Raw genomic sequence first — 21,243 nt, forward strand, 5'->3', positions numbered from 1 at the left:
TTTCCAGCTTGCGCGTGAAAGCTGGTCCTTCTGCTCTCTCGTTCCAGTCGTCTTGTCCGTCCGTGCTCCGCCTCAATTTTTGTTCTTAATTTCCCGAAGGTTTGCCGCCTTCATCTGATTTCTGCGTTGGGACCTACACATTGGGTCCGGGCGCGAAGGTTCCTGCGCACAGACTTGTACTTCCAAGGTTCTGCCCGTCAGACTCACCGGTGGACCGCAAGATTTGTGTCTTCTCGGGAGAAACTGAACTCCCTCCTTTTTCTGCTTGCCTCCTGCGTCAGAAACCCCATGGCGCACGGGTCTTCTCCTCTCGTTTTGGCATGAAACCGGCTGTGTCTGCGCTGTCGCTTTGTGCCGCGTCCGGTTGCGCAGATTTCCGCTGGGCTCCCCGTCGCGCTTCTTGATGCATGCCGGCGTTCTCGAGTGAATTTGCGGAGCGAAACCCTGCGCCTTTCCCTGCTTCCTCCCTACTCGACTTCAGGTTCGCTTCGGAATATGACCAGTGACGCGCGAAACATGCCGGAGGGCGCTCTCTTCCCCGCGGCCGAGAACGCTTCTGCCGGGTGGCTTGGCGCCCCGGCGGCCTCGCCGTCTCACCAGGTGTTTCTCCGAGGAGAAGTCTTGGAGCATGCGCTGCTCGCCCCGGCCAGAGGCGGCGTCTGGGGCGTCGACGGCGTGAGCAGTTACCTGCAGGCTTTTGCGAGGAACATCAGCGAGAAGCGAAGAGGCGGACAGCGCGGACACGGCTTCGTGTCTCTTCTCGACTGGATCGAGTTCAACCGGACTTGGGGAAACCTCGGACCCGCATCGGCGGACTTGGCCGGCTCCGGCCTGTCGCCCCACCGGGCGCTGAGTGCCAGTCAGAGCTGCGTGTTTGCGCCGCTCGACGAGGAGGAAGTGCACGTTTTCTGGCACCTTTTTGTGGCGGTCTTGAAGGTCTACGCGGCGTCACTGCACTCGCAGAAACAGGTAGAGTGCGGGGAAGTTCGCCTCGCGTCTGACCCAGACAGCAGTTATGCCGCCCGTTCCCCGTCCAACGACGAAGGCTGTGCAGAGGCGTCCAGCAACCTGCGCTCTCTCACCTTCCTCACTCCGCCTGACGACTTTGGCAGCACCGTGTCCGACCTCTCTGGCGCCTCGCCTAGCTTGCCGGGGGCCAGCGCGCCTGGCGACGACTCGGGCAGTCGACGAGGTCCTTTCGCCGCTCCTCAAACGGCGCTGGAGAGATCGCTGGCAACCTCGCAGATGGGCGAGCGCGTGGATCTCCGCGCACTCGCCCTCCTGCTTCTCATTCAAGAAAGCCGCAGCGTGCGCCTGCCTCTGAACCCGCGAAGCACCGACGATCCTTGGCGAGCGCCGGCTTCGGGCCTCCCAGAGGGCGGAAGAGACTCGAGCGGGGGAGGCAGTCCCGGAGGCACTTCGGCGCTTGCCAGTGGCGGCGCGCGAGGCGAGTCGCCCAGGTGAGCGCGAAGCAAAAAGATGCGCGACCGAGGAAGCAGACGGGAGAAAGAAGACCCGAAACGAGCGCCGGAAGACCCAGAGATAGAGAGTGCGCCTCAGGACAAGACTTGTCCCTCCACACGTGCACACGCCTTCTCAGGCGTCACCTCTTTCGACGCATCCCGTGGTGGGGTAGCGGTATCGCATTTCTCTGTTTTTCCGCGCCCTACGCTTTCGGCGTTTTGCCTCGGTGTTCCGCTTCGTAGTCTCCTTTCTTCAGGCAACAGTTCTCTCGCGGACTCTGCTCAGGATGTCTGTATCTCGCCTCGGTCGCCTCTGTCCTGTCTTTTCTCGCGCGGCGCAGATACTTGAGTCGCGAGACGGGGCCGCAAGGCGTAGCAGACGAAAGCAGGCTGCGCGTCTTCCTACACCAGGCTCTCCCAGTGTTGGTTCAAACAGTCGCTGCATGCACTCGAGAACTGCAAGGAGAAAGAGAGGACGGCGAAACAGACACAGACGCGTTACCCGACAGAAGCGGACATTCCCAGACTCCAGGAACGGACGACTGGATCACAGCCGGAGAGGCCGACGTCTTCTCCCTTCTCTTCGCCTGGTGAGGAATACGTCTCCTGGCTCCTCTGCCTTCCCCTTCTGTACCGCGTTCTCGTTTCTCTTTCTGTTCTTTCCATTTCTGGATTCTCTTGCACGCTGTGGCAATTGCGGCTGGTTTTTGTCTTACAAGCTCCTCCGTCGTTCATCTAGCTTGCCTCCGCCTGTCCGTTTCGGCCCTCGGTCTTTCTCCGTTCTCGCTCCGTTTTCGAGCGGCCTTCTTTTGTACCTCCCGGGTTGGTTTCTGTTCACGCGTTCACACCCCCCTCGTTTCTTTCCTCTCTCCATCTGCGTCGTTTTCCCCGTCTCTCTCGGCGTCTGTACAGTGCCGATGGCCACAGCGTCGCCGAGGCTTTTTCGCGGTGGTCCTCGGAGCGTGGAGGTCCGGACGAAGCAAACCAGCACTTTGGCAGGAATGCTTTTCTAGTAAGCAAAAAATGCATGTACTCTGAAGAAGACCGCTGGATAGAAACTTATGGAGAGACGGCTGAAACCGACCATTCTGCGAAGGGCGAGTTTGTAAAAACATAGATATGTCTAAGTTTATACGGCGTACAGTCGGGTACTTTTGCACGCCAACGGTGGTATTAGCCGTATCTGGCGTTGACGTACAACAGACGCCCTCCTTGTTCCAGTTCCTAATCGTAATCTACTGTTCCAGATATTAAGGAATGTACGCAACATTTAACTACACGACGTTTTGTCAAGTTGTCTATACAGATATATACGTATAAATATATATATATATATATATATATGTATTTGATTGGGGAAGGAGACAGCCCGCGGTATCTGTGGACGCCTACACATGCCTTCAGAGAGTGTTGGGCAGGATATACACTGAATGCGTAGATGACGCAGGCGCACACGAGTCGCTTGGACTTTTTAGTCAAGTGTTTTGAGACACAGGAGTCTTTTTCGCTCCGTGGTTTCCTTCAGACCTGGCTGAGGCGGAGGCTGGTGTGGAACGATCGACTGTACCCGTCGCGTCAGAATCTGGCGGCGAGTTGCGCCTTCTTCTCGGGCGCCAAACGTTCTGTAAGTTTTCTCGCACTTGCTTCCCTTTTGTCCCCGCTCTTTCTCCCGTGTTTTTATGGAGCAGAACCGAGAAAGGATCGAGGTTTTGCAACTGTATGCAGACGTTTCGCACGAACGTGAGACGAGAGTAAACGCTTCTTCTCTGCCGCGCGCTCGTCCCTGACGCGGTCAAATGTGTCCTTCGTCTTGGGCCAATGTGGCTAGCTGACCACCCGTCGAGATGCGTCGTTCCCTCTCAGATTATCTTCAGGTTGACCCTCTCTCTTTTTCGTTCTCCGTCCCGCTGCTCTCTCCCATCGTTATTTTCTCCCGTGTCCTTTGCCGCGCCGGGTGCCTCTCTGTGCAGCAGCTGTTCGCGCGCGTGTTTGTAGTCGCGGAAGTTCACGGACGACGGCTGGTGATCGACAAGGTGAGTGTCGGGCGAGACGACCGAGGCGGGGCTGTTCGAGACTGCGTAACTCCATGCGAGCAGAGCCGTATTCAGCGAACCTAGGTCCCTGAACGCAAGCCGGAGGGTTGTGTTGAAGAAGAAAGGCTCACCGTGGTCGCCTTGAAAAAAGACGCGCAAGCTCAGAGAGAAAGGTCGCACGAGAAAGGCGCAGATTCCGGTTGGCGACTTGCCTCTCGCACAGTCCAACAACGCATGCAAGACACTCGCCAGAGGGGAGAGACTGCTTCGCCAGGGAGCGGCCCGCGGAGGACTGCAAAAACCGAAGCCGCGCTGCCGCGCAGCGCTGAGCGGCACAACGAGGACGTGGGGGGGATAGAGAGTTGCGCACAGTCTAGAGATCAACGAAGGAAAAGCGATGCCCAGAGCGGGCCGAGCCGAGAGGACATGCGATGAAGGCAGACGCACCCTGAGACACTCGAGACTCCCGTGGTCTCGGCGCTTTCTCTTTTGGGAAGAACGGGTGCCCTAGAGAGCCTCCTGACGCCGTGCGGTCGCTGGAGTCTCTCGCTTCCATTCGCGGCAGCTCTCTCGCTCCCATTCGCGGCAGCTCTCTCGCTCCCATTCGCGGCATCTCTCTCGCTAGGCGACCAGGACTGTCGACACAGGCGAACGCCTCGGGGCAGGAGGCCTGCGGGGGGTTGATAGGGAAACGAAAAGGTGAAGCCTGAGATGGATAACGGCGCGCGGCTTCTGGAAAAGAAAGGTGGGGGAAATTGAGCCTGCCTGTGGTGAGGCGACAAAAACGATGGGGGGACGGTTCTTTCCCCTTCTGGAGAGACTCCTGATGTTGTTGAATGCCGGATTGGTTTTTCAGGAAAGTCTTGGGACGGTCCAGCCTCGGGATCAAGTGCTCATCATCAACTGCAGCGAATGCGATATTTTCCTTAGTGCCCCGTAAGTGCCCCAGTGCGCTCCGTACGCCAAAGGCGTTTTCTTCTCGCTCTCTTCCCTTTCATGTATCTCTCCTCACACGCTGTGCCTGTCTTTTCTCCCTGAGATCACGCTTTGTCGTGGGCTCCTCTCGTCTCCCTGCTCTGTCTCCTGGCGTTTCCCCCTGTTTTCTCTCGGGTTTCCGCCTGAAACAGGCGGCCGAAAGTGTCTCTGGTGTCCCCTCTGTCGCTCTCTCTTCTGGAGGAGGCTGAAAGGGCATCGATAAATTCTCGCGTTGTTTTTCGCATCCTTGAGCTCTAACGAGGGGAGAGGGATCGTCGTTCTCTCCGCAACACTGTTCCCTGTTCGCCGGAAGAGGAAAGGGATTTCTGCACGTGGCGTCTCTGAGCAGAGCCGAAAAGTTTGTTGTCTTTTTCGTGGTCCGACAGCGTCGGTGTCTCTTATGGCAGAAGCGCCCTGGCGTCTCTTCTCGCGTTGATCTTCCGTCTCTCCTAAGTCTGTTTCCAGCTTTCTGTGTCCCATTTTTAGCTGGCTGTTTCACCGTGCATCTCGGCCACATCGTGGTTCCTCGTCTCCATCTCTGCCTGTCTCAATCCGCATCTGGACTGGGTCCGACGGCGTCCTCCCTCAGCGACTTTCCTTTCCTCGCGCTTTTCTGTGTAGGGTCGCCTCCGTGAAGATGGTGAACTGCTCCAGCGCGTCGCTGATATGTGGCCGCCCAATAGGCGGCCTTCTCTCCCTCTACAACTCCCAGCGTCTCGAGGTACATGCGGCGGCTTTCCTTCTCCAGTAAGACTCTCCAGCTGAACGCGGAGCTCTTGAGAGGGAAGGTGAAGGGAGGCCTTGCAAGGGAGGCATCGATCCCTTTTGCAAAGGAACTCGTGGAGGAATTTCCTGAAAGAAGCGACACACACGCTTCTCTCATTTCGCATTTCGTGCCATCTGTGTGCCTCCTGTCCTTGTTCCCTCCTGTCCCTGTTCTCTCCTGTCCATGTTCTCTCTTCTCCTTGTCTTGTGGCGTCTCATTTTGGTGACTCAGATGGCGTTTGCCCTTCCTTTTCTTCGTTTTCTCGCGTCTCCTTGTTTCCCCGGATACGGTCTGTGTTGTGTCTTCCATCATTTCCTCTCTTATTCGTCTCACTCACCCTTTTTCTGCCATTTTTCTCGTCTCTTGTTTTTTTGCCTTGTCTTTGGGGCTCAGAGCATGCAATACTCTGGACGCACACCTCTACGTGTGCAGTGCTTCCTCTCCTCTTCTGTGTGGCGACACGCGCGGGATTGTTCTCGCGCCGCTCGATACGCCTCTGTCTCTGAAAGACGTAAAGCGGGGAAAAAGGGGCAACGAAAATCGACCACCGGGCGAAAGGCCCGACGGCGCCGAAGCAGGCGAGACGACGGACACCCCAGACGGCGAGGAGGAAGTATACATTTTTGGGTAGGCCCCCAGATCGCAGGCCCTTCCTTAGAGCAACGCCAGAAGGAAAGGGGCGACGCGTTTTCGTGTCTTTGTTTCCCGTCCCACTTTAGCACCGCGTATTTACGGGACGCACTCGCCGGTGGCATTTGTCTCCAACGATGCCTCTCTGTTTCCGTCAAGTTTCTACTGCTTCTCCTGGGGGGTGTTGCGCGTCCAAGGTCTCCTGGCCTCGTTTCTCTTCGTCTCCCGCCCCTTGTCATCCTTCTTGCGTGCGTCGGCCCTACTCCAACAGCTCCGCTCGTCTCCTTGTGTGCTGCAATTTTTTCTGTCTCCTCCCCATCTGACGCCCTCCCGCTTCCCCCCCGCTTCCATCTTCTCCCTTGCTCTCCTCCATCTTCTCGTCGCGCCTGTCTACAGGCGCTCGCTCTCCTCCGTAGCCACGGCCTTTGCATTTCCTCTCTGCGGTGGGGGTTGTGGGCCGGCCTCTGCGTCTTCGGCGCTTGCTTCTTCGTTTCCGCCTCCCCCTCTCCCTGCTGGAGAAGGCGCAGCTACGCGCTGCAGCAGCGCAGGAGGGCGGAGCGTCGCGGGAAACTCGCAGATTTTCCAGCTCTTGAACCCCAAGAATTTCAACGTAAGCCGATCGACACCAGGGCGAAGCGAGACCGAGCAAAGTGCATGCGCTGTATGGCACCACTAAAAAAATCTGTCACAGCCCCAGAACGTGACCCCCCAAAGTACCCAACGAGCGCAGCTGGGGTTTGTGGCGTGTCTAGACACCTTCTGGATGGGTATTTCATCAAAGGCTCCTCCCACGTTTTGTTATGGTTGTCCACAGACGTGTGCTCGCGTTGACGCTCAACAACAAAAAACGGAGTTTTCCACTCTAAACCCCGTCTTCTCTCGCTTTTCTGCGCGTGCCTCTCCCGTCCGCTCCCTGTTTTCCTTTGACGGCTTGTGCGTCTTCTCTTGGGTGTGCCTCCACAGCCCATCTCGATGCCCAGGCCGACGCGCTGGCAGAATGCACGCGTCGCCTCCGACGTTTCGCAGCGCTCCCAGTCTCATCCACAAGCTTCTGAGACCCAGGAAAAAGCGGCAGGAGTGAGAAGGAAGAGGTTAGACGAAAGCGAGGCGACGGCGCGAAGTGATGCCGACGGCGAAGACGGGGCCGGCGGAGACGCACACAGAGAGGAGAATCTTCTTGCGTTGCCGGAGGACTTCGCCGAAGCTCTCTACGCGAAGGAGCAAGAGGTGCGGAGTCTCTACGGAAGCGAAGAAATAGAACCAAGCGAAGGTGCCCCAGTATCCCACCGTGCACTTCCCGCCTATCTTTCGTCGTTCTCTCTCTGTGTCTGAGGCAGAAGGTTTCCCGTCGCGGGATCTCCACTCTCTTGCCACGTGCTGAGAACTGCCCACAGGCCAGTCTCCTGTTCCGTCTGCCATGAATCACGTAACGTGTAGATAACATAGGGGAGGAACCCTCTCTCAGCTCTGACCCTGCATGCCTGCGCGGCTCTCGGGGGAGCATCCTTGCATGCAAGTCGAATAGTCGAACGAATGGAGTTGTCTCCTGTGTCAGCCCAGCAGTCAGTGCTTCTGAGCGGCGCTGCATGCGCGCATGTGTCGACTGCGGGGAGTCTACGGATTTTAGACAACGCCTTCGACTAGGCGCAGGCGTGTTACCGTCTCTAGGCACCGCTTTGCTCGTCACCGCTCTCTCTCTCCAACACGCGCACATCGTTCTGGTTTCCTTTGTTCGGCCCGGGAGGCGCATTGCGGGCTTCTTTTGTATGGAACACTGCGGGTGGTTGTTTCCTCAGTGCCTGCATATTTGAGACAGGGTGAGGCGATGTGTTGCTGTCTCAGGTGGAGAGTCTTCAGGAAGCCATGGAGAACATGAATCTGACGGACCAGCAGCGGGAAACCTTCTTTCAAATCCTCTCTCTCATGCTCTAGTAAGCCGAGTCCACAGAAACTGGCGTGCACCCGCACGGGCCTTCCAATCGGCACATACCTTGCCGATGTTCTCATCAAGTGGCTGTAGACTCCCGCTCAAAGACACAGGGACTTTCATTTATGCATGCATATATATATATATATATATATATATATATATCAGCGGACAGTACAGCGTAACGCTTTCTGAGACAGCGCACCCGTTCCCCTACACGTGCGAGTGAGTGTATATACAGAGGCATTTATGTGCATATACACGTGTGGGCGTGACCTCGCTTGCATGTTTGTCACTTTTCCCCTCCGTGCCTGTCCTTCCTCAGCGACTTTTGTAGACGACACTCGAGACGAACGAGTCGGCTCGCGGCAGGTCATTTCGCTCGGCACGAAGAGGTGAGAGAGCAAGCGCACAGTGGCCGCTCTTTACTGTTTTGCTGTCACATTTCTCGCCCCTGGTGGCGAGCGCTGTTTTTGAAGCGGGGTGTGCAAGTGCGACCTTTGTTTCTCTTTTCCGCAGGTTGCCCGATCAAGAGAGGCGAGTACAGGCAGTATTGGATGCTGAACGAGGCATTTAAGCAACTCTTGTCGTCGCGGGGCTCTTTTGTGTTCTAAGCAAGGCGGAGTGCCGCCTCGTCTCAGGGGATGCAGCTGCTCTCGCGGCGAGTACTTTTTTGTCCGAAGCACAGGTTCCCCGTCAGCAGCGCGAGACGCAGGCTTTTTTTAGAGGTTTTTGGGGTCTGGTGTGAACGGAACCAATTACATTCCACTCCTTTCATAGTGGGAGGTCTTGTCAGACGCTTCAACAGACGCTCGAATCCGGCACTAGACGGTCGTTGCTTTTTGCTGAGCCACTGGGAAGGTTATTACGAAGGAGACAAGGGGCAAAGGAACAACGAGAAACCACGAGAGGCAGCGTCACGAGACGGGGGGTCCGCACACAGAGAAAGGGAGACTAAGCGAGAGAGCAGAAACAGAAGAAACGAAACGCTTCACGGCGCGAATGGGAGAAGACACCGGCGGCGTTAACAGGTAGTCAAGGCACACTGCCTCCGAAACGTGCCTGCGAATCGAGGAACCTCGTTTAGACACACCGAGCTGTCAATGGACAGGTTGAAGCCACGAGTAGACAGGGTCTCATCGTCTCTCCAGATACACCGAGCGCTCGAGAGGCGCTTGACAAGCACACGCGCTGAAGAATGAACTTCCGTGCCCACTGAACGGCGTCAAGTTCCCGCCACCACCTGTCGTCACCTTGGGCTTTTCTGTGTGCTGCTCGGATTCACGTATGGAGCTGCGGCCCGCGTTGGGTGCTTCCCTACCTTCATGATCTAAACCATACTGCGAGTCAGTTACGCGTGAAAATAGACTTGCAGTTGTCGAAAACCGCCCCAAGGCGAAAATTTGTGTGGGCGAAGATGATGAAGAACCTTCGTGTAAGGAACTCACGTCCGTGGTTTAGTGTCAATACGTTTGCGTCTCTCGTTCGTGTGCACGAAAAGAAAGTGGACTCGCCCTAAATGAAAGTCCGAACCGTCTGTTCTCTTTGCTTCGGCAACCGTACACACGAGATTTTCACGGACAACTGCCCGCGGGAACGGGGCAGAATCCGTTCGCGGCTGATGAGTGCTTGTCCACCGTCGTGAAAACCGCAGAGTACGCGGTGGCAACCGTTCTCTAGAGAGTCATTGGAGCTGTCGGCCTCAGAAGAGTTCACTACGCTCGAGAACCCTCCAGGGAAATCTTTCTTAGTTGTGAGTGCGTGCCTGATACAGCTACGACGGGGTCCAACGCCTTGGACCTTTTAGAGCCGTCGTATCGCCTCGTTCACAGTGGAGAGCCACGTACCCATGCTCCTCTGTATCTCCAGAGTTCCAGCACGCAAAAGCTGGCGCACCCGTTCTTCTCCCGTTTCAGGAGCCCGAGGTATTTGTATCGGCAGAAAAACTACGGTTTCTCGTTACCTCCGTAAAGAAGGGCCCTAATTGCCGCAGCTCGCCGCACAACGGGCGTTTCTGATCCCCTGGCAAAACAGGATGGTGCCCACAGAAAAGTCTTGAGAAGCATCTGGAAAAAGACAGAATGCGACGGAAGTTGTCGAGCCCACACACAGGCGTCGATCGGAAGAAGTACGCACGAACCACGCGCAAAGAAAACGAAGGAAATCCTCTTGTCCACACACACTTCGTTAGAAACGGTTCCTTTCGGAAAGCAAAAAGACAGTCCACGTATCAAAGGAGCCCCACTGCGTCAATCAAGACGCTATATGCAGTGCAGGAGCACTCGACTTAAAATATGCAAGAGTGCAAAGGCAAAGCACACGGGAAACGGCTGACTCGCCGGCTACTGTTGCCCTCGCATTCACGCCCACACAGAGACTTGCAACCGGAAAGAGCCATGAACGTCCAGCTACGCACGTTCTTGGCATGCGTACGTGCGATGTATTTCCATTGGTAGGCTCGCCCGCGCGAAACGCCCTGGAGCAACTAAGGGTACATGCATCGTTCAGACTTGCAGGCTTTGTATTTCATCTGTATAGAAATGTATAGGTGTGCGTTCAGCGAGATACGCACGTATACCTGTATCCAGTGTATACGACTGTAAATGCACACATCACCAAAGACGGCTGGCGTCACGAGTTTTGCACTTTAGAAACAGTAGATCCTGAAGCACGTCTGTTCCTCTTTGGTTCTGCTTCAAACAGAAGACCGCTTAGGGCTAGGGCCACGTGTGTCGCCTGGTGCTTCTCCCTTCTGCCCCTCAAACTGTAAAATGGAAAAAACAAAAAATCGCGGTTTCCGTTTCCTTTTCCGGGTCATAGACAAACATTTCGATAAATAGGGAGATATAGCTACACAGGAAGTCCTCGTTGCTTCGCTGGTTTCTGCTCCGTTTCCGTCGTCGTCGCACTGGCGCAGAGACTCTCGCCTGTCGCTTTTTGTCTCGACAACGACACGCGGAGCTCAGCCGTCCTTTTCTGGCAGACCCCGCACGTCACATCTCTCTCGCTCGCAGCAAGTACCTGCCTCTCGTGCGCATCTCCCCCGCTTCCCACAAGTTGTCGGTTCGCCTCCCGGAGAGAATGCGTTTCGCTTTCACTTCCCTCCTCCTCTCGTTCAAGAGTGCGTCCACTCGGTGCACAATCGCCACATACGAACGCAAGCGCGGGAGACGGACAGACGAAGAAAGAAAAGGCGCGGAAAAGAGAACGACTCTTTACATTTCGTAGGTTAACCCACGCCAACAGGCCCTCTCCCACGCACCGCCGGCAACTCCCCTGCCATGCCAGGCAACACAGGAATCCTACGAAACGAAAGGTCGAGCCGCATACAGTTCCCCAGAGACGCTCGTACACTCATACGAATGCCCATATATATATATATATATATATATATATATATGTACCCATCTGAACGTATCTATATATATATATATGTATATATTCCGATATATGAATACAAATGCAGCAGAACCCCTATGCGATTTCAAGCTCTTCTTTCATCGGCGCTGGACGGGAAACAGAAAATAGCGGGTAGTCGCTGTAGCCCAACACGGGATGTTCCGCAAGAAACCGGCCCAAAGTCATCGCGTTTATCCACACACACACACACGTCGAAGATATGCGCACAATTGCAAGCACAGAGAAGGGAACGCAAGCCTCTCCTGTAATCATTCGGACGCCAGACGGGTGTGCCAAAAAAAGGCCCTAGCTGACCCACAATGGATACTGCCTGTGCGTCTCTCTGCTTTTCGCCCGGGTGACGCCATCATCCCCACCGGCTGAATCGGGTCTTGCCCCATCCCTTCTGTGCTACTCTCCTGCCGCAGCGCCAGGGATGCTTCTCGGCCTTCCTGTCGGTCTTCTTCCCTCCCCTTGTCGCTCGTCGTTCCCGCTCTCCCTTGTACTGTTCCTACTTCCGATGCGTTTCGTGAGCCTTCTTCCCTGTGCTCCTGTTACTCGATTTTCGCCCCAGGATTTCGCGACCAGCCCTCCGTCCTTTCCGCTGCAGCGCTCCATATTCGAGTAGATGGTCGGGGAGGCAGAGAGGCGGCCGCACGGACCGGAGCGATCCCGAGCGCCGCGCCGACGCATGTGAAAACGTGGACGGATGCAAATGCGCGAATCCAACCTCTAAACACAAAGCCGGACGGCCCCCGTGTCTACCGATATCCACTGGCATCGTCGGTTTGATTTCTGCCGCCATACCCCGCATTCACCGCCGCGTGGGCCGCTGCGTTGCTTGCTCCACCCCGGTCTTTGTTTTTTGAGCCTTTGTTGACTAGCAGATTGCTGTTTTGCACCTTGCTGAGACGCACTTTGATCGCCCAGTATTTGCTTCTGTAGAAGCCGTGCGTTTTGGCAGAGAACGACTTGTAGTAGCGCTTTCCGCCTTCGTACCAGGAGGCGATCCACGACCGTTTGTCCCAGTACACCCCGGCGACGTCGCACTTGAGATCCGTGGCATTCTCCGGATTCGGACCCTCCTGCTCAGGCAAGTGGAGGAGGTACTCGTACTCGCTCTCGGGGGCAGAGGCTGGCACCGGGTCGGCGCGCTCTCGCCCTCCGGACGGGCTGAGAAGCTGCGAGGACACATGGGAAGGGAAGTGCGAGGCGTGGGAACTGCCTCCCGCCCCCGCGTTGCCCAGCATGCCTGCATGCGAGCCCATGGAATTGCGGCCACCGCCTGCGCCGAGGCCAGCGGAGTTGGTCACGCCTCCACTGCCGAGATGCCCCCGCTGCGCCGGCAAACCAAACATGTCGTTGGACAAGGATACGCCCAACTGCCCGTTCCCGTCGCGGCCTTGAAGCTGGAGCAGGCTCGAGGCCGGGCCGTTCCCGCCCATGTGGGGAGTCTGGCCCGGATTCGAGAGAGGCAACAGACCGGAGGCGCGGGGCCCAAAGAGCGAAGAAAGCGACGACGGAGACGTCGCGCCTGCGCCCTGGCGACCTGCAGGTGGACGGTCCTTCCGTCCACGCTTTTTCAAGCTCCCAGGGCCGGGCCACCCAGAGCCCGGCATCGACAAAGCGTGAGACGGCGCGCCGCTCGCCCCCAACGCGTAGGGCCCCGAGCACTGGGAAGCGCCCGCACCAGAGTAGTCGTCGATGCCGCCAAACGGCGGGGACACGTCGCCCGGACCCACCCCGTCGAATGCGCGCTGAGACGGATCGATACCTGCAAAAAGAGGAGGACACAGCAGGCAGACGCCGGGGTCGGAAACAAACGACGGTCGCGTTGTAACTGCCGGAGGAAAACGCGAAAACGCCGAAAACGGACAAGGCCAAGAAAAAAAACGGCACGAGGCACGAAAACAACCCAGCTAGGATGGCCACTGGATTACTGGGAAGGGAGAGAACGCGAGGTACAGATGCCAGAGAAAAGGCCAGGGCGACACAGACACACGCCGCTGCCGACAGACGCATAACAGTTGCGAGGGGACACGTGCAAATGCATGCCGTGCAGCAGACCTCCGCCCAAACCCGGAATCCAGTCCCCGGAAGCAAATCACGAGAAGCACGTGTGTGTGTGTGTGTGTGGCTGTGTGTGCATGTGTGTGTGGCACGGCCAGTCGACGGTTTCAGCAAAAGTGGCGACCGAGTCGCGGACGCGAGACACTGCACCGCGCACAGACACGGCGCGGGCAAACGTGTGTGGAGCTCTACAATCTCTGTTTTTACACCGTTTCCCTGTTTCCCGCTTGACCTGTGCAGGAAAGGCGACACATCTGCCGTGTGTAGAAGCGAAGAGTGTCACCGGCGTCCCGAGTGTTTGTCTGCTGCGGGTTCCAGCGCGCTTCCTCTTTTGTTCCTCTCCCCTCCTCTCCCCTAACCGAACACAAGTGCGTACCTCCCGCGCCGTAGCCACCAAGAGGGCATCCGCCGTTCATGAAGAGAGACCGTGCGCCGTCGATGCCTGGGCCTCTCTGCTCCCAGAGGGCCATCGCGTTCGGGAAGTCGGGGTCCAGCTTCGCACACAGGTCGTCGATTTTGAGGCAGACTGTGTAGATTGCATCTAGCCACTGAGCATACTTTTCGCCCGCGACGGGAACGCGGCCTGGCCCGCCCATTGCGGCGCCTCGCGCAGGCCCTGGACACGACTGACCCGACGAGAGAGAAGCAGCGAGAGCGTCGCTGCCTTGGTCAGTTTGTTCTTCGTCGTGGAGAGGCCCCGAGGAGGAGGTCCAACCTGAGGCGTGGCAAGCGGATCCTTGTTCGAAGGGCGGATGCTGGGACGAAGACGCGTTCTGCACGGAATTTAGCTGCGAAGGCGAAGGTGAGGCCTTCGCGGGCAAAGACGGCGCGGGGAACGTGGACGAACTGAGAGAAAATCGACCGTCTTCGTCTTCTTTTTTCCGCCGTTTCACCGGTCCACTCGGGTCTCCGTTCTCGTCAACTCTCTCCCCCTGCATGTCTTCACCTTTCTCCTCCTTCATCGCCTCCTTCTCGCCCGCCGAGTGTGTGCCCGCGGTGTCTCTGTCGCTGGCGTTCTGTCTCCACGCAGCCACGCCGAACGCCTCTTCGGAGCCGCCAACAGAGGTCGGCAGAGCGGAAGCCTGAAGGCTGGCCTCTCCGAGCGCGCCGTCATCATCTCCAGGGCCTGGCCCGCCCGACGCGTTGCCTGCGGGGGGCGCAGGCGCCGCAGGGACCTCTGCACAGTTCACTTCTTCCAGACTCTCCATTTGGGAAGCGAGAGAAAAGGGAGTTCCGTCCTCAGCCGTTCCGGAAACAGCGTCAGAGCACGACGAAGCGGTGACAGAATGCGGCCTGCAGGCGGCGGGACAGCGGACGACTTCCACAGGACTGCCTGCAGTGGACTGACGAGAGGTTGTCTCGAGAACAGAAAATCTTGTGACGGGCTTCCCTGCTCCGTTAGAATCCACGAGATTCGACGGCGAACCAGCGAACGGGTCGCCGCTCGGTTCTTCCTCTGGCTTCGGTTCAGGTGTCTGTACACTTGACAAGGCCTCCACAGGCGCAGCGCCCTTGCCTTCTTCAACTAGATCCTTTGATGCAGCTCCAGATATCAAAAATTCGGAGTCCTCCACAGACGTCCGCGACGCGCCTTCTTTTTCCAGAGGGTAACGCGAGAGAGAAGGTGGCGTACATGTACGGCCGGCAGGTAAAAGCGTCTCCAGAAGCGCATCCACAGCTGCCGATGTTCGGTTTTCCGGCATATACCCCCTTGAGCGTCCAGACTCTCCTCGATCCACCGCCGCAAACTCGGACTTTTCTACAAGAGGTGAAGACCGGGGTGAAAGTGAGCTACGTTCGGGTTCAAGTATTTTTTCGGCAGTGAAACAAGTCGAGGGAGAAGAATGGACCGCGGCGGGAGGTCTGGAACAGCCCGACAGAGAATCAGTGTCGCCTACAGGCGGAGAAGAGTCGCGCAACGAAGAGGGAACTCTCTCCTTAGTTCTGGAGACGCTCAGGAGGAGGTCTGTTCTCACTTCATCAAAGACTTTCCCGCTTTCACTCTGCCTTTTAGCCTCCTCCACACCAGCATCCATCATGGAAGATACCGAGATTCAGCTTAAAAACATCGGCGCGCGCTCATCTTTTTCTGGTCTTGTTGCTGGGAAGTTGTCCTTGTAGGAGACAGCTACGCTGTTTTCAAGAAAAAATCGCACAACCATCCCTCTGGAGAGGGACAACACTTCCGGATATCGGGAACTGGATGGCTGCAGTGCCCAGCTAGCCGGTCTCGGCGGGCAGCTGGAGAAGGTGAGCAGCAGAGAAGGGAGGAAACAAACACCAGCAAGCAAAGGAAATCAGAAGCGGCACGGGGGAAGAAGAAGAAAATGAAGCTGCTTAAAATTATGTCCTCGCCACATGACGGCGACCGAGGAACCACCCGAATCACGGCCGCTGCGACGACACACACGTCGTAGTGGCCCAGGGAAATAAGAAGTTGCTTGCGTCACAAGGAACGCTAACCAGGGAAACCAGGACTAACGAACGAGGGAAAGTGGAATCGAGGCACGAGCATGTTCACCGATGACGGATTCAGAAAGCGAGTCGAGAAACAGGAGGTCGCCTGGACGCCGGACAAAATCGGAGAGTCAACCGGTTCTAAACAGAGAAGAGATGGCGCGATTCAAGGCAAGTCGCGGAAGACAAACGCACGAGAGACGAAAAAAGGTCCACAGCTGAGAATCAAAAAGGAGTGAAGAGCATGACAAAAAAAAAGGCACATTTTTTTCGGAAGCTTGACGAGGGAGAAGACTCAGTTAGACAGAACGGACCGCCCACAGCGGGGGGAGAAGGGAACTGCTTCCACGGCTGCGAGAACGAAAAGAAAAAAGCGACCGCATGGCATCGTGTTCACACGGCAGCCCGAGAAAAAAGGAATTCAGGGAACAAGGAGTGTTTTGCAAGAAACGCGGATGGGGAGTCAGCGAAGCCAGCACCCAGCAGGAGGACAAGCAAAGGAAAAGCGGGAGGAGGTAGCTACGACTTAGCCATTCGCGAGAGGGTCCGTCTACAGCATCGCAGAAATACTGTGGGGGGAGGGTGGCGTCTTAGATAAGGAAAAAAAGGGCTTCGTTGAACGATCTGTCACGGGGAGTGGAGCTTCTGAAGCTAGCCAGCCACAAAATATCATTTGGGACGAAAGAAGACACACCAATGGAAAAAATCGGGGGAACTCCTGCCAAAAACGCAAAGGTATAACTAGAGGAACGAACCGTTCCGAAGGCGCATCCGCGAACACACGACGAACCAGCGGGGCCGGGGTCGGGCAGCTCGCCTCTTTCACTTTTGACGTGTTGGGAGAAAACCCTTGACCTGACCCCAGCTTTTACGTAACTACCGCCGTTCTTTCATTCAGATACTTTTAAAGCGATAGGTGCATAGAGTGGTTCATCTGTCAAACCCTGTTTTCCCGTACCGTCGCAGAACTGGAAAGCAAAGCGAGGTAGCTGAAATGTGCATCCCACAGCTGTATACGGTTGGGAGACAAAAGGAAGATGCTGTCCATAACGGCGCGGCAAATGCAACATATTGCAGCACACGTCTCTGCTGCCGTTTGCCACTGTCCTACTCTTTCGTTGCAAAGCAGAGAAAGGATCGGATCAATGAAAAGACCGTCCCACAAGGCTGGAGCGGTAGAATGGCAGCTAGAGCCATGTCTCTATGGCTGCCTAGAAACCGTACAGTTAGCCGTAGCGGCGGGGTGCCGGGCACACCCTCGCGAAGAAGAAAATTCGGAGAAATAAGAGGAACTTGACGGAAGGGACGGAGCCAGAAGCACATCGTCGGCTTTGTCTACCGACAGGCACACACGAAGAATACCAGTGCCTACAGCGCTGTAGTTCCCTGGCGGCTGTTAACCCGTGGCATCGAGAGGCAGTCAGAAATGAAGCACCGCGCACCATCAGCGAGAGACGCGGTGACGGAAGATGCTATGAAGCCTTTCTTCATAAATGCATGCCAATAACGTGAGTGACTTCTGTTGAGTCGCCGCACTGCAGCGTGACATCGTCCTAGTGTTCAGGGTCTACTGGGTAGGCTCCGTACCTTGTTGTCTTCTTCACTACTATACTCGATATGCGCCCCTCTGTCCCACTAAACACGCGTTCCCAGAGAACCTGCACCGCATGGAGAAAGGCTGCTGACACACGAAAAACTTAGGGAAGAGAATTCGTCTGCGGTAGAGCGGGCGTCCAGAAAAACCGCGCCGCTAACTGCAGTTGGAAGAGAGTTCGAGCGGCTATCAGTCTCTTCTCGTGTTCTATGGCCTCACGAATATGTCGTGTTATCCTGCTCCACGAATGGAGAACGCGGTTTGACATTAGTTTCCACGTTTCGGAAACAGCATCCGTGGCACACCGCAAAATATTTGACCAAGCGCCTGCCACTTCACCTCAGTGCTGCCCAGTTACTGGGACGATGCCTAGAGGGTGCTATCGACATGTTGAAAACTCTATACTTAGTCTGTTGTTCACTTTGTTCGCTTCGATATCCATTGGCTTTGCGGGTTCTTTTGGCCACTCGACACGCCCCTGCTCCTGGCCCTCCTCGCCCAGACCGTCCGCCACATCCGTGCATTTTTGCTCGTATAAGCGGCTTTTGAGTTTCACTGGGAATGGCTTCAACGCCAGTGTACTGACTTGCTGAACTAAAGAAAGCGTACTGAGCGCTTGTCCTTGTAAACGGCAATCCCTCAGATGTGTTGCTGCCAATCTGGAAGGCATTGCACAGGAGCTGATCCTCGTAGGACGTGGAAGTCGGAACCCCGTTTGTCTCGTATCCTCTGTACGGGCTGGTTCCTTCCGGCCCTTTCTCTTTCAAACAGTTGAAGATAGCTGGTTCTCCAGCGTGCGTCTTCGACGGCGCCTGACGACGAGAGCTTTAATTTGTTGGCAAAAGCAATCGTTCTCCTCCTGTTATTTTCGGTGGTCGGGACTGCTCAGCCGTCAATCATGTCGTTTCTGGGCTTACTGGTGTGTCTCGCTCCGCTGTCTCAAGTGTATCTCAACGTCTGTGTTACGTACTGGAAAAACACAAAGAAACCCCGTTATATCTATAGGCACACGTGAATGTTCCTTTCTGCATTTCCATCAAACCCGTTGTCTTCTTTTGTTTTCAACTGTCACCCTTCGTCCGCTCTTGACCCGCCACTGGAAGCCAGAGACGTATCGCAAATAGCCAATGCATCGAGTCGTTAAATATGTGATACATTTCTGGAAAGTGGATGAGGGGTGCCACCGATCCGAAGGGAGGGATAAGCTGCCACGGACGGTGTGACAAAAACCACGGCAGCTCGAAAACAGAACCGCTTTGATGTGGTGGGCCTTTCAGAGCGTTCCACCTTTTCACGTGAGTATCGAAAAGAAAATCAGGCTGCACTTTGGCTTGGATCAAACGGTCCAGCAGCCATCGGCAGGATTTTTATTCTGCGGATGAAGCGACCATTTATAATTAGACGTCAGAGTTCCCTTACCGAGGGACAGATTCACTCGACCTCACGTTGTTTGTCGTTGCCTCCGCCGTATCCCCTTTCGAAAGATCCAGCTGGCTATCATAGAGCATTGCCGTCATTTAGCAGTTATCGAAGCTCTTCGCAAAACGAAGCCCACTACATGAAACGCGACGCGAATATACTGAATAATTCTTCCCAGAGCGCTCAAATGCACGTTTTGTAGAAACCTGGTTGGCTGATCTGGAGGGATATGGCACGCGTAGGCCACATATACGCGTAGTCGCCTATTTGGCTGGTAACCACAATCCAGGTTGGAAACAAAATTTGCGCTGAAGTGGACTCACCTGGCCCATGCTGATGACTGTCGCGGAACGTCTGACACAACGGAGATACTCATCTCGCTTTCGGTGGCACGTTGGCAGCGACTGCCGCCGTTTTCAGGCCGGCGCGCTCGGAACGTTAGTCATATATACTGTGGAACGGCCCTGGCATTCGCGAAGCTACAGGTAGACGACATGGGAATCTGCGTTGGAGGCCACGGGCCACTACGGCACTTGCAAGTCAGACACAATACGTGTTGGACCCGAATACCCTGAAAACGTGCGAGAAGGCATCGCATGAACGACAACGGTCCTGCCGTTTTCCTGATACCGTCGGAGAAGTAAATAAAAACGCGTTAGGAGGCGAGCGAGGCCCGCCGAGCGAGCGTGCCCCATGGTGGTGAACTCTTCTGCGTCACGCTGTGCATATAAGTTCCGAATGCCTCTGTCGCTGACAAACTGTCCCGTCACTATCGCACGCTTCGGTCGTGTCTGCATAAATGAACTTCCATCTTGGGTAATCGTCCTATAGAGAACTAGCGCGATTTGCGCTCTGCTTAGCTGTGTACGGTGGTAAGACATAATTCAGACTTTTGCTCTTCCACCGCAACTCGCCGGCCCGCCACCAACTACTATACCCTCAAATTACAGGCCGATGCTTTACTGTCTCGCAGGGTTTCGCCCCGTGCCTGGCATCACTGCCTCTCGACGCTGTCGGCATCGGCATGAACAGCGGAGACCCCATAGTGCCTCGGGAAAACCGGGTGTCTTCAGCTCTTACCAGACTCCACTGGTTGCTCTGTGCCGTGAACTACCAAGGAATCGCGATCTGGACGACAGGGTCTCTCCAGCCATGGGGCTCGCCCGTGAGAAACGCATAGAGTTGTGGCGAACTCAGCCATGTGGGCGAACCTTTCCAGATGTCAGGCCGCGCTGGAGCCGGCTTCGGTCCTCCACTCTCTCACGGAGGTTTGAGGTGGAAATGCCATACCTGGAGTGTGCGAGGATCTTTCATGGCTGCTGATCCCCTGGGAGGGCTCGGGTCCGTCGTTGAGCGGTGCGGTGCTGGGCCACATTCAAGACTCGCTCTGTACCTTTTGCGGCTTGGTGGGCTCGAGCTCTGGGGGTTTTCCACGACAGACGATGTCTGTTTTATCTTCTCCATACCACGCGAGCACAGCTCGATTCCTCTGGCAGCTTCACTCTCAGAACCAATGCAAAGTGACGCTTGGAAAATCGGAATCGACACATCGTTTCAGCAGTTAAATCGATTTTACGTGGCCCCACAAGCGCGACTCAACCACGTCGGCCTGCATGCACGGGCGCTGGCCAGGACGCAGATCCAAGGAGTCTTGCCGTCAATCTGTTTCTGCTTTCTTTGTGGATTTCTGTCCTTCGCCTGCCGTTGTTCCGTGACTCGCCTCGCTCGCTTGTCTTCCCTCGTGGGCGGACTTTTACGGACCATAGATGAATGGCTTACAGGCAGGGACTTCACATGCGAAAAGAGGCCCTCTCGTCCCCTGCAAACTCTCGCGTATTTGTTCCCGTGGTGCCTTCCCCTGCCTCGTCGTTTTCTGTCTTTTCCCAGTCCACTTTCTTAACCTCAACCAGAACGTCCGAACGGCACTTTTGCTTCCGAGGTCGCCCTCGTGCCATCGCTTTTGCTCTCTCTCACCACCTGGCCTGTTCGCTCGCTGCGCGCCCCGACGGCTGTGCCGGGGCTTTTTCAGCCGGCTAACCCGTATATTTATGCCACGAGCCCCTGGCATCCTCTCTTGAGAAATTGTTGTTGTCCACAGACGCTTGGGGGGAGGTCTGGTGCCCGATCGGGGCTCCTAGGTTCCCGTCAACATCAGCCTCAGATTCGCGTCGAATATTCGTCTTTGAACGAAAAAGCCGGTTGCTGGCAGGGGACGCGCTTACCTTTGTCAAAATCCCAGGAGAGCGGCGATCCTCTTCTCTCGGTGCCTCCACCCCGCTCTTTCTTGCCGCACCTTCGTCGGCTTCCCGCGCGGTGCGGCCTCTGCCTCGCCTAACGAGTGCCTGTGCTGGCGTCGGAGGGTTCTTTTTTCGGCGTTGAACCGAGCGAAAACTCTCGGGTTTCACCCATTCAACCAGTCCACACACTTGTCTGCTCCCCTTCCAGCCCAGCCCCGTGTGCTTCGCTCTCTTGGAGGCCTCCGTCGCGGTGTCGCTGTTTCCTCTTCGTTT

General features: G+C 56.1%; 2 protein-coding genes across 2 annotated transcripts; one reads left to right on the forward strand and one right to left on the reverse strand.

Moving 5' to 3' along the window:
• Window positions 1–495: 495 nt before the first annotated feature.
• NCLIV_059940 (conserved hypothetical protein) lies at window positions 496–8,358 on the forward strand (the record flags this gene model as incomplete). Its single annotated transcript, XM_003885548.1, has 12 exons — window positions 496–1,460; window positions 2,376–2,475; window positions 2,989–3,087; window positions 3,434–3,496; window positions 4,353–4,432; window positions 5,093–5,218; window positions 5,631–5,864; window positions 6,264–6,477; window positions 6,831–7,094; window position 7,684; window positions 7,710–7,798; window positions 8,314–8,358. 12 exons carry the CDS (start codon window positions 496–498, stop codon window positions 8,356–8,358), a joined length of 2,280 nt encoding a protein of 759 aa, XP_003885597.1.
• A 3,596-nt stretch (window positions 8,359–11,954) lies between these two features.
• On the reverse strand, window positions 11,955–14,966 carry NCLIV_059950 (uncharacterized protein; the record flags this gene model as incomplete). Its single annotated transcript, XM_003885549.1, has 2 exons — window positions 11,955–12,967; window positions 13,640–14,966. 2 exons carry the CDS (start codon window positions 14,964–14,966, stop codon window positions 11,955–11,957), a joined length of 2,340 nt encoding a protein of 779 aa, XP_003885598.1.
• Window positions 14,967–21,243: the final 6,277 nt, after the last annotated feature.

The sequence above is a fragment of the Neospora caninum genome, chromosome XI, assembly GCF_000208865.1.
Source record: "Neospora caninum Liverpool complete genome, chromosome XI".
NCBI lineage: Eukaryota > Apicomplexa > Conoidasida > Eucoccidiorida > Sarcocystidae > Neospora > Neospora caninum.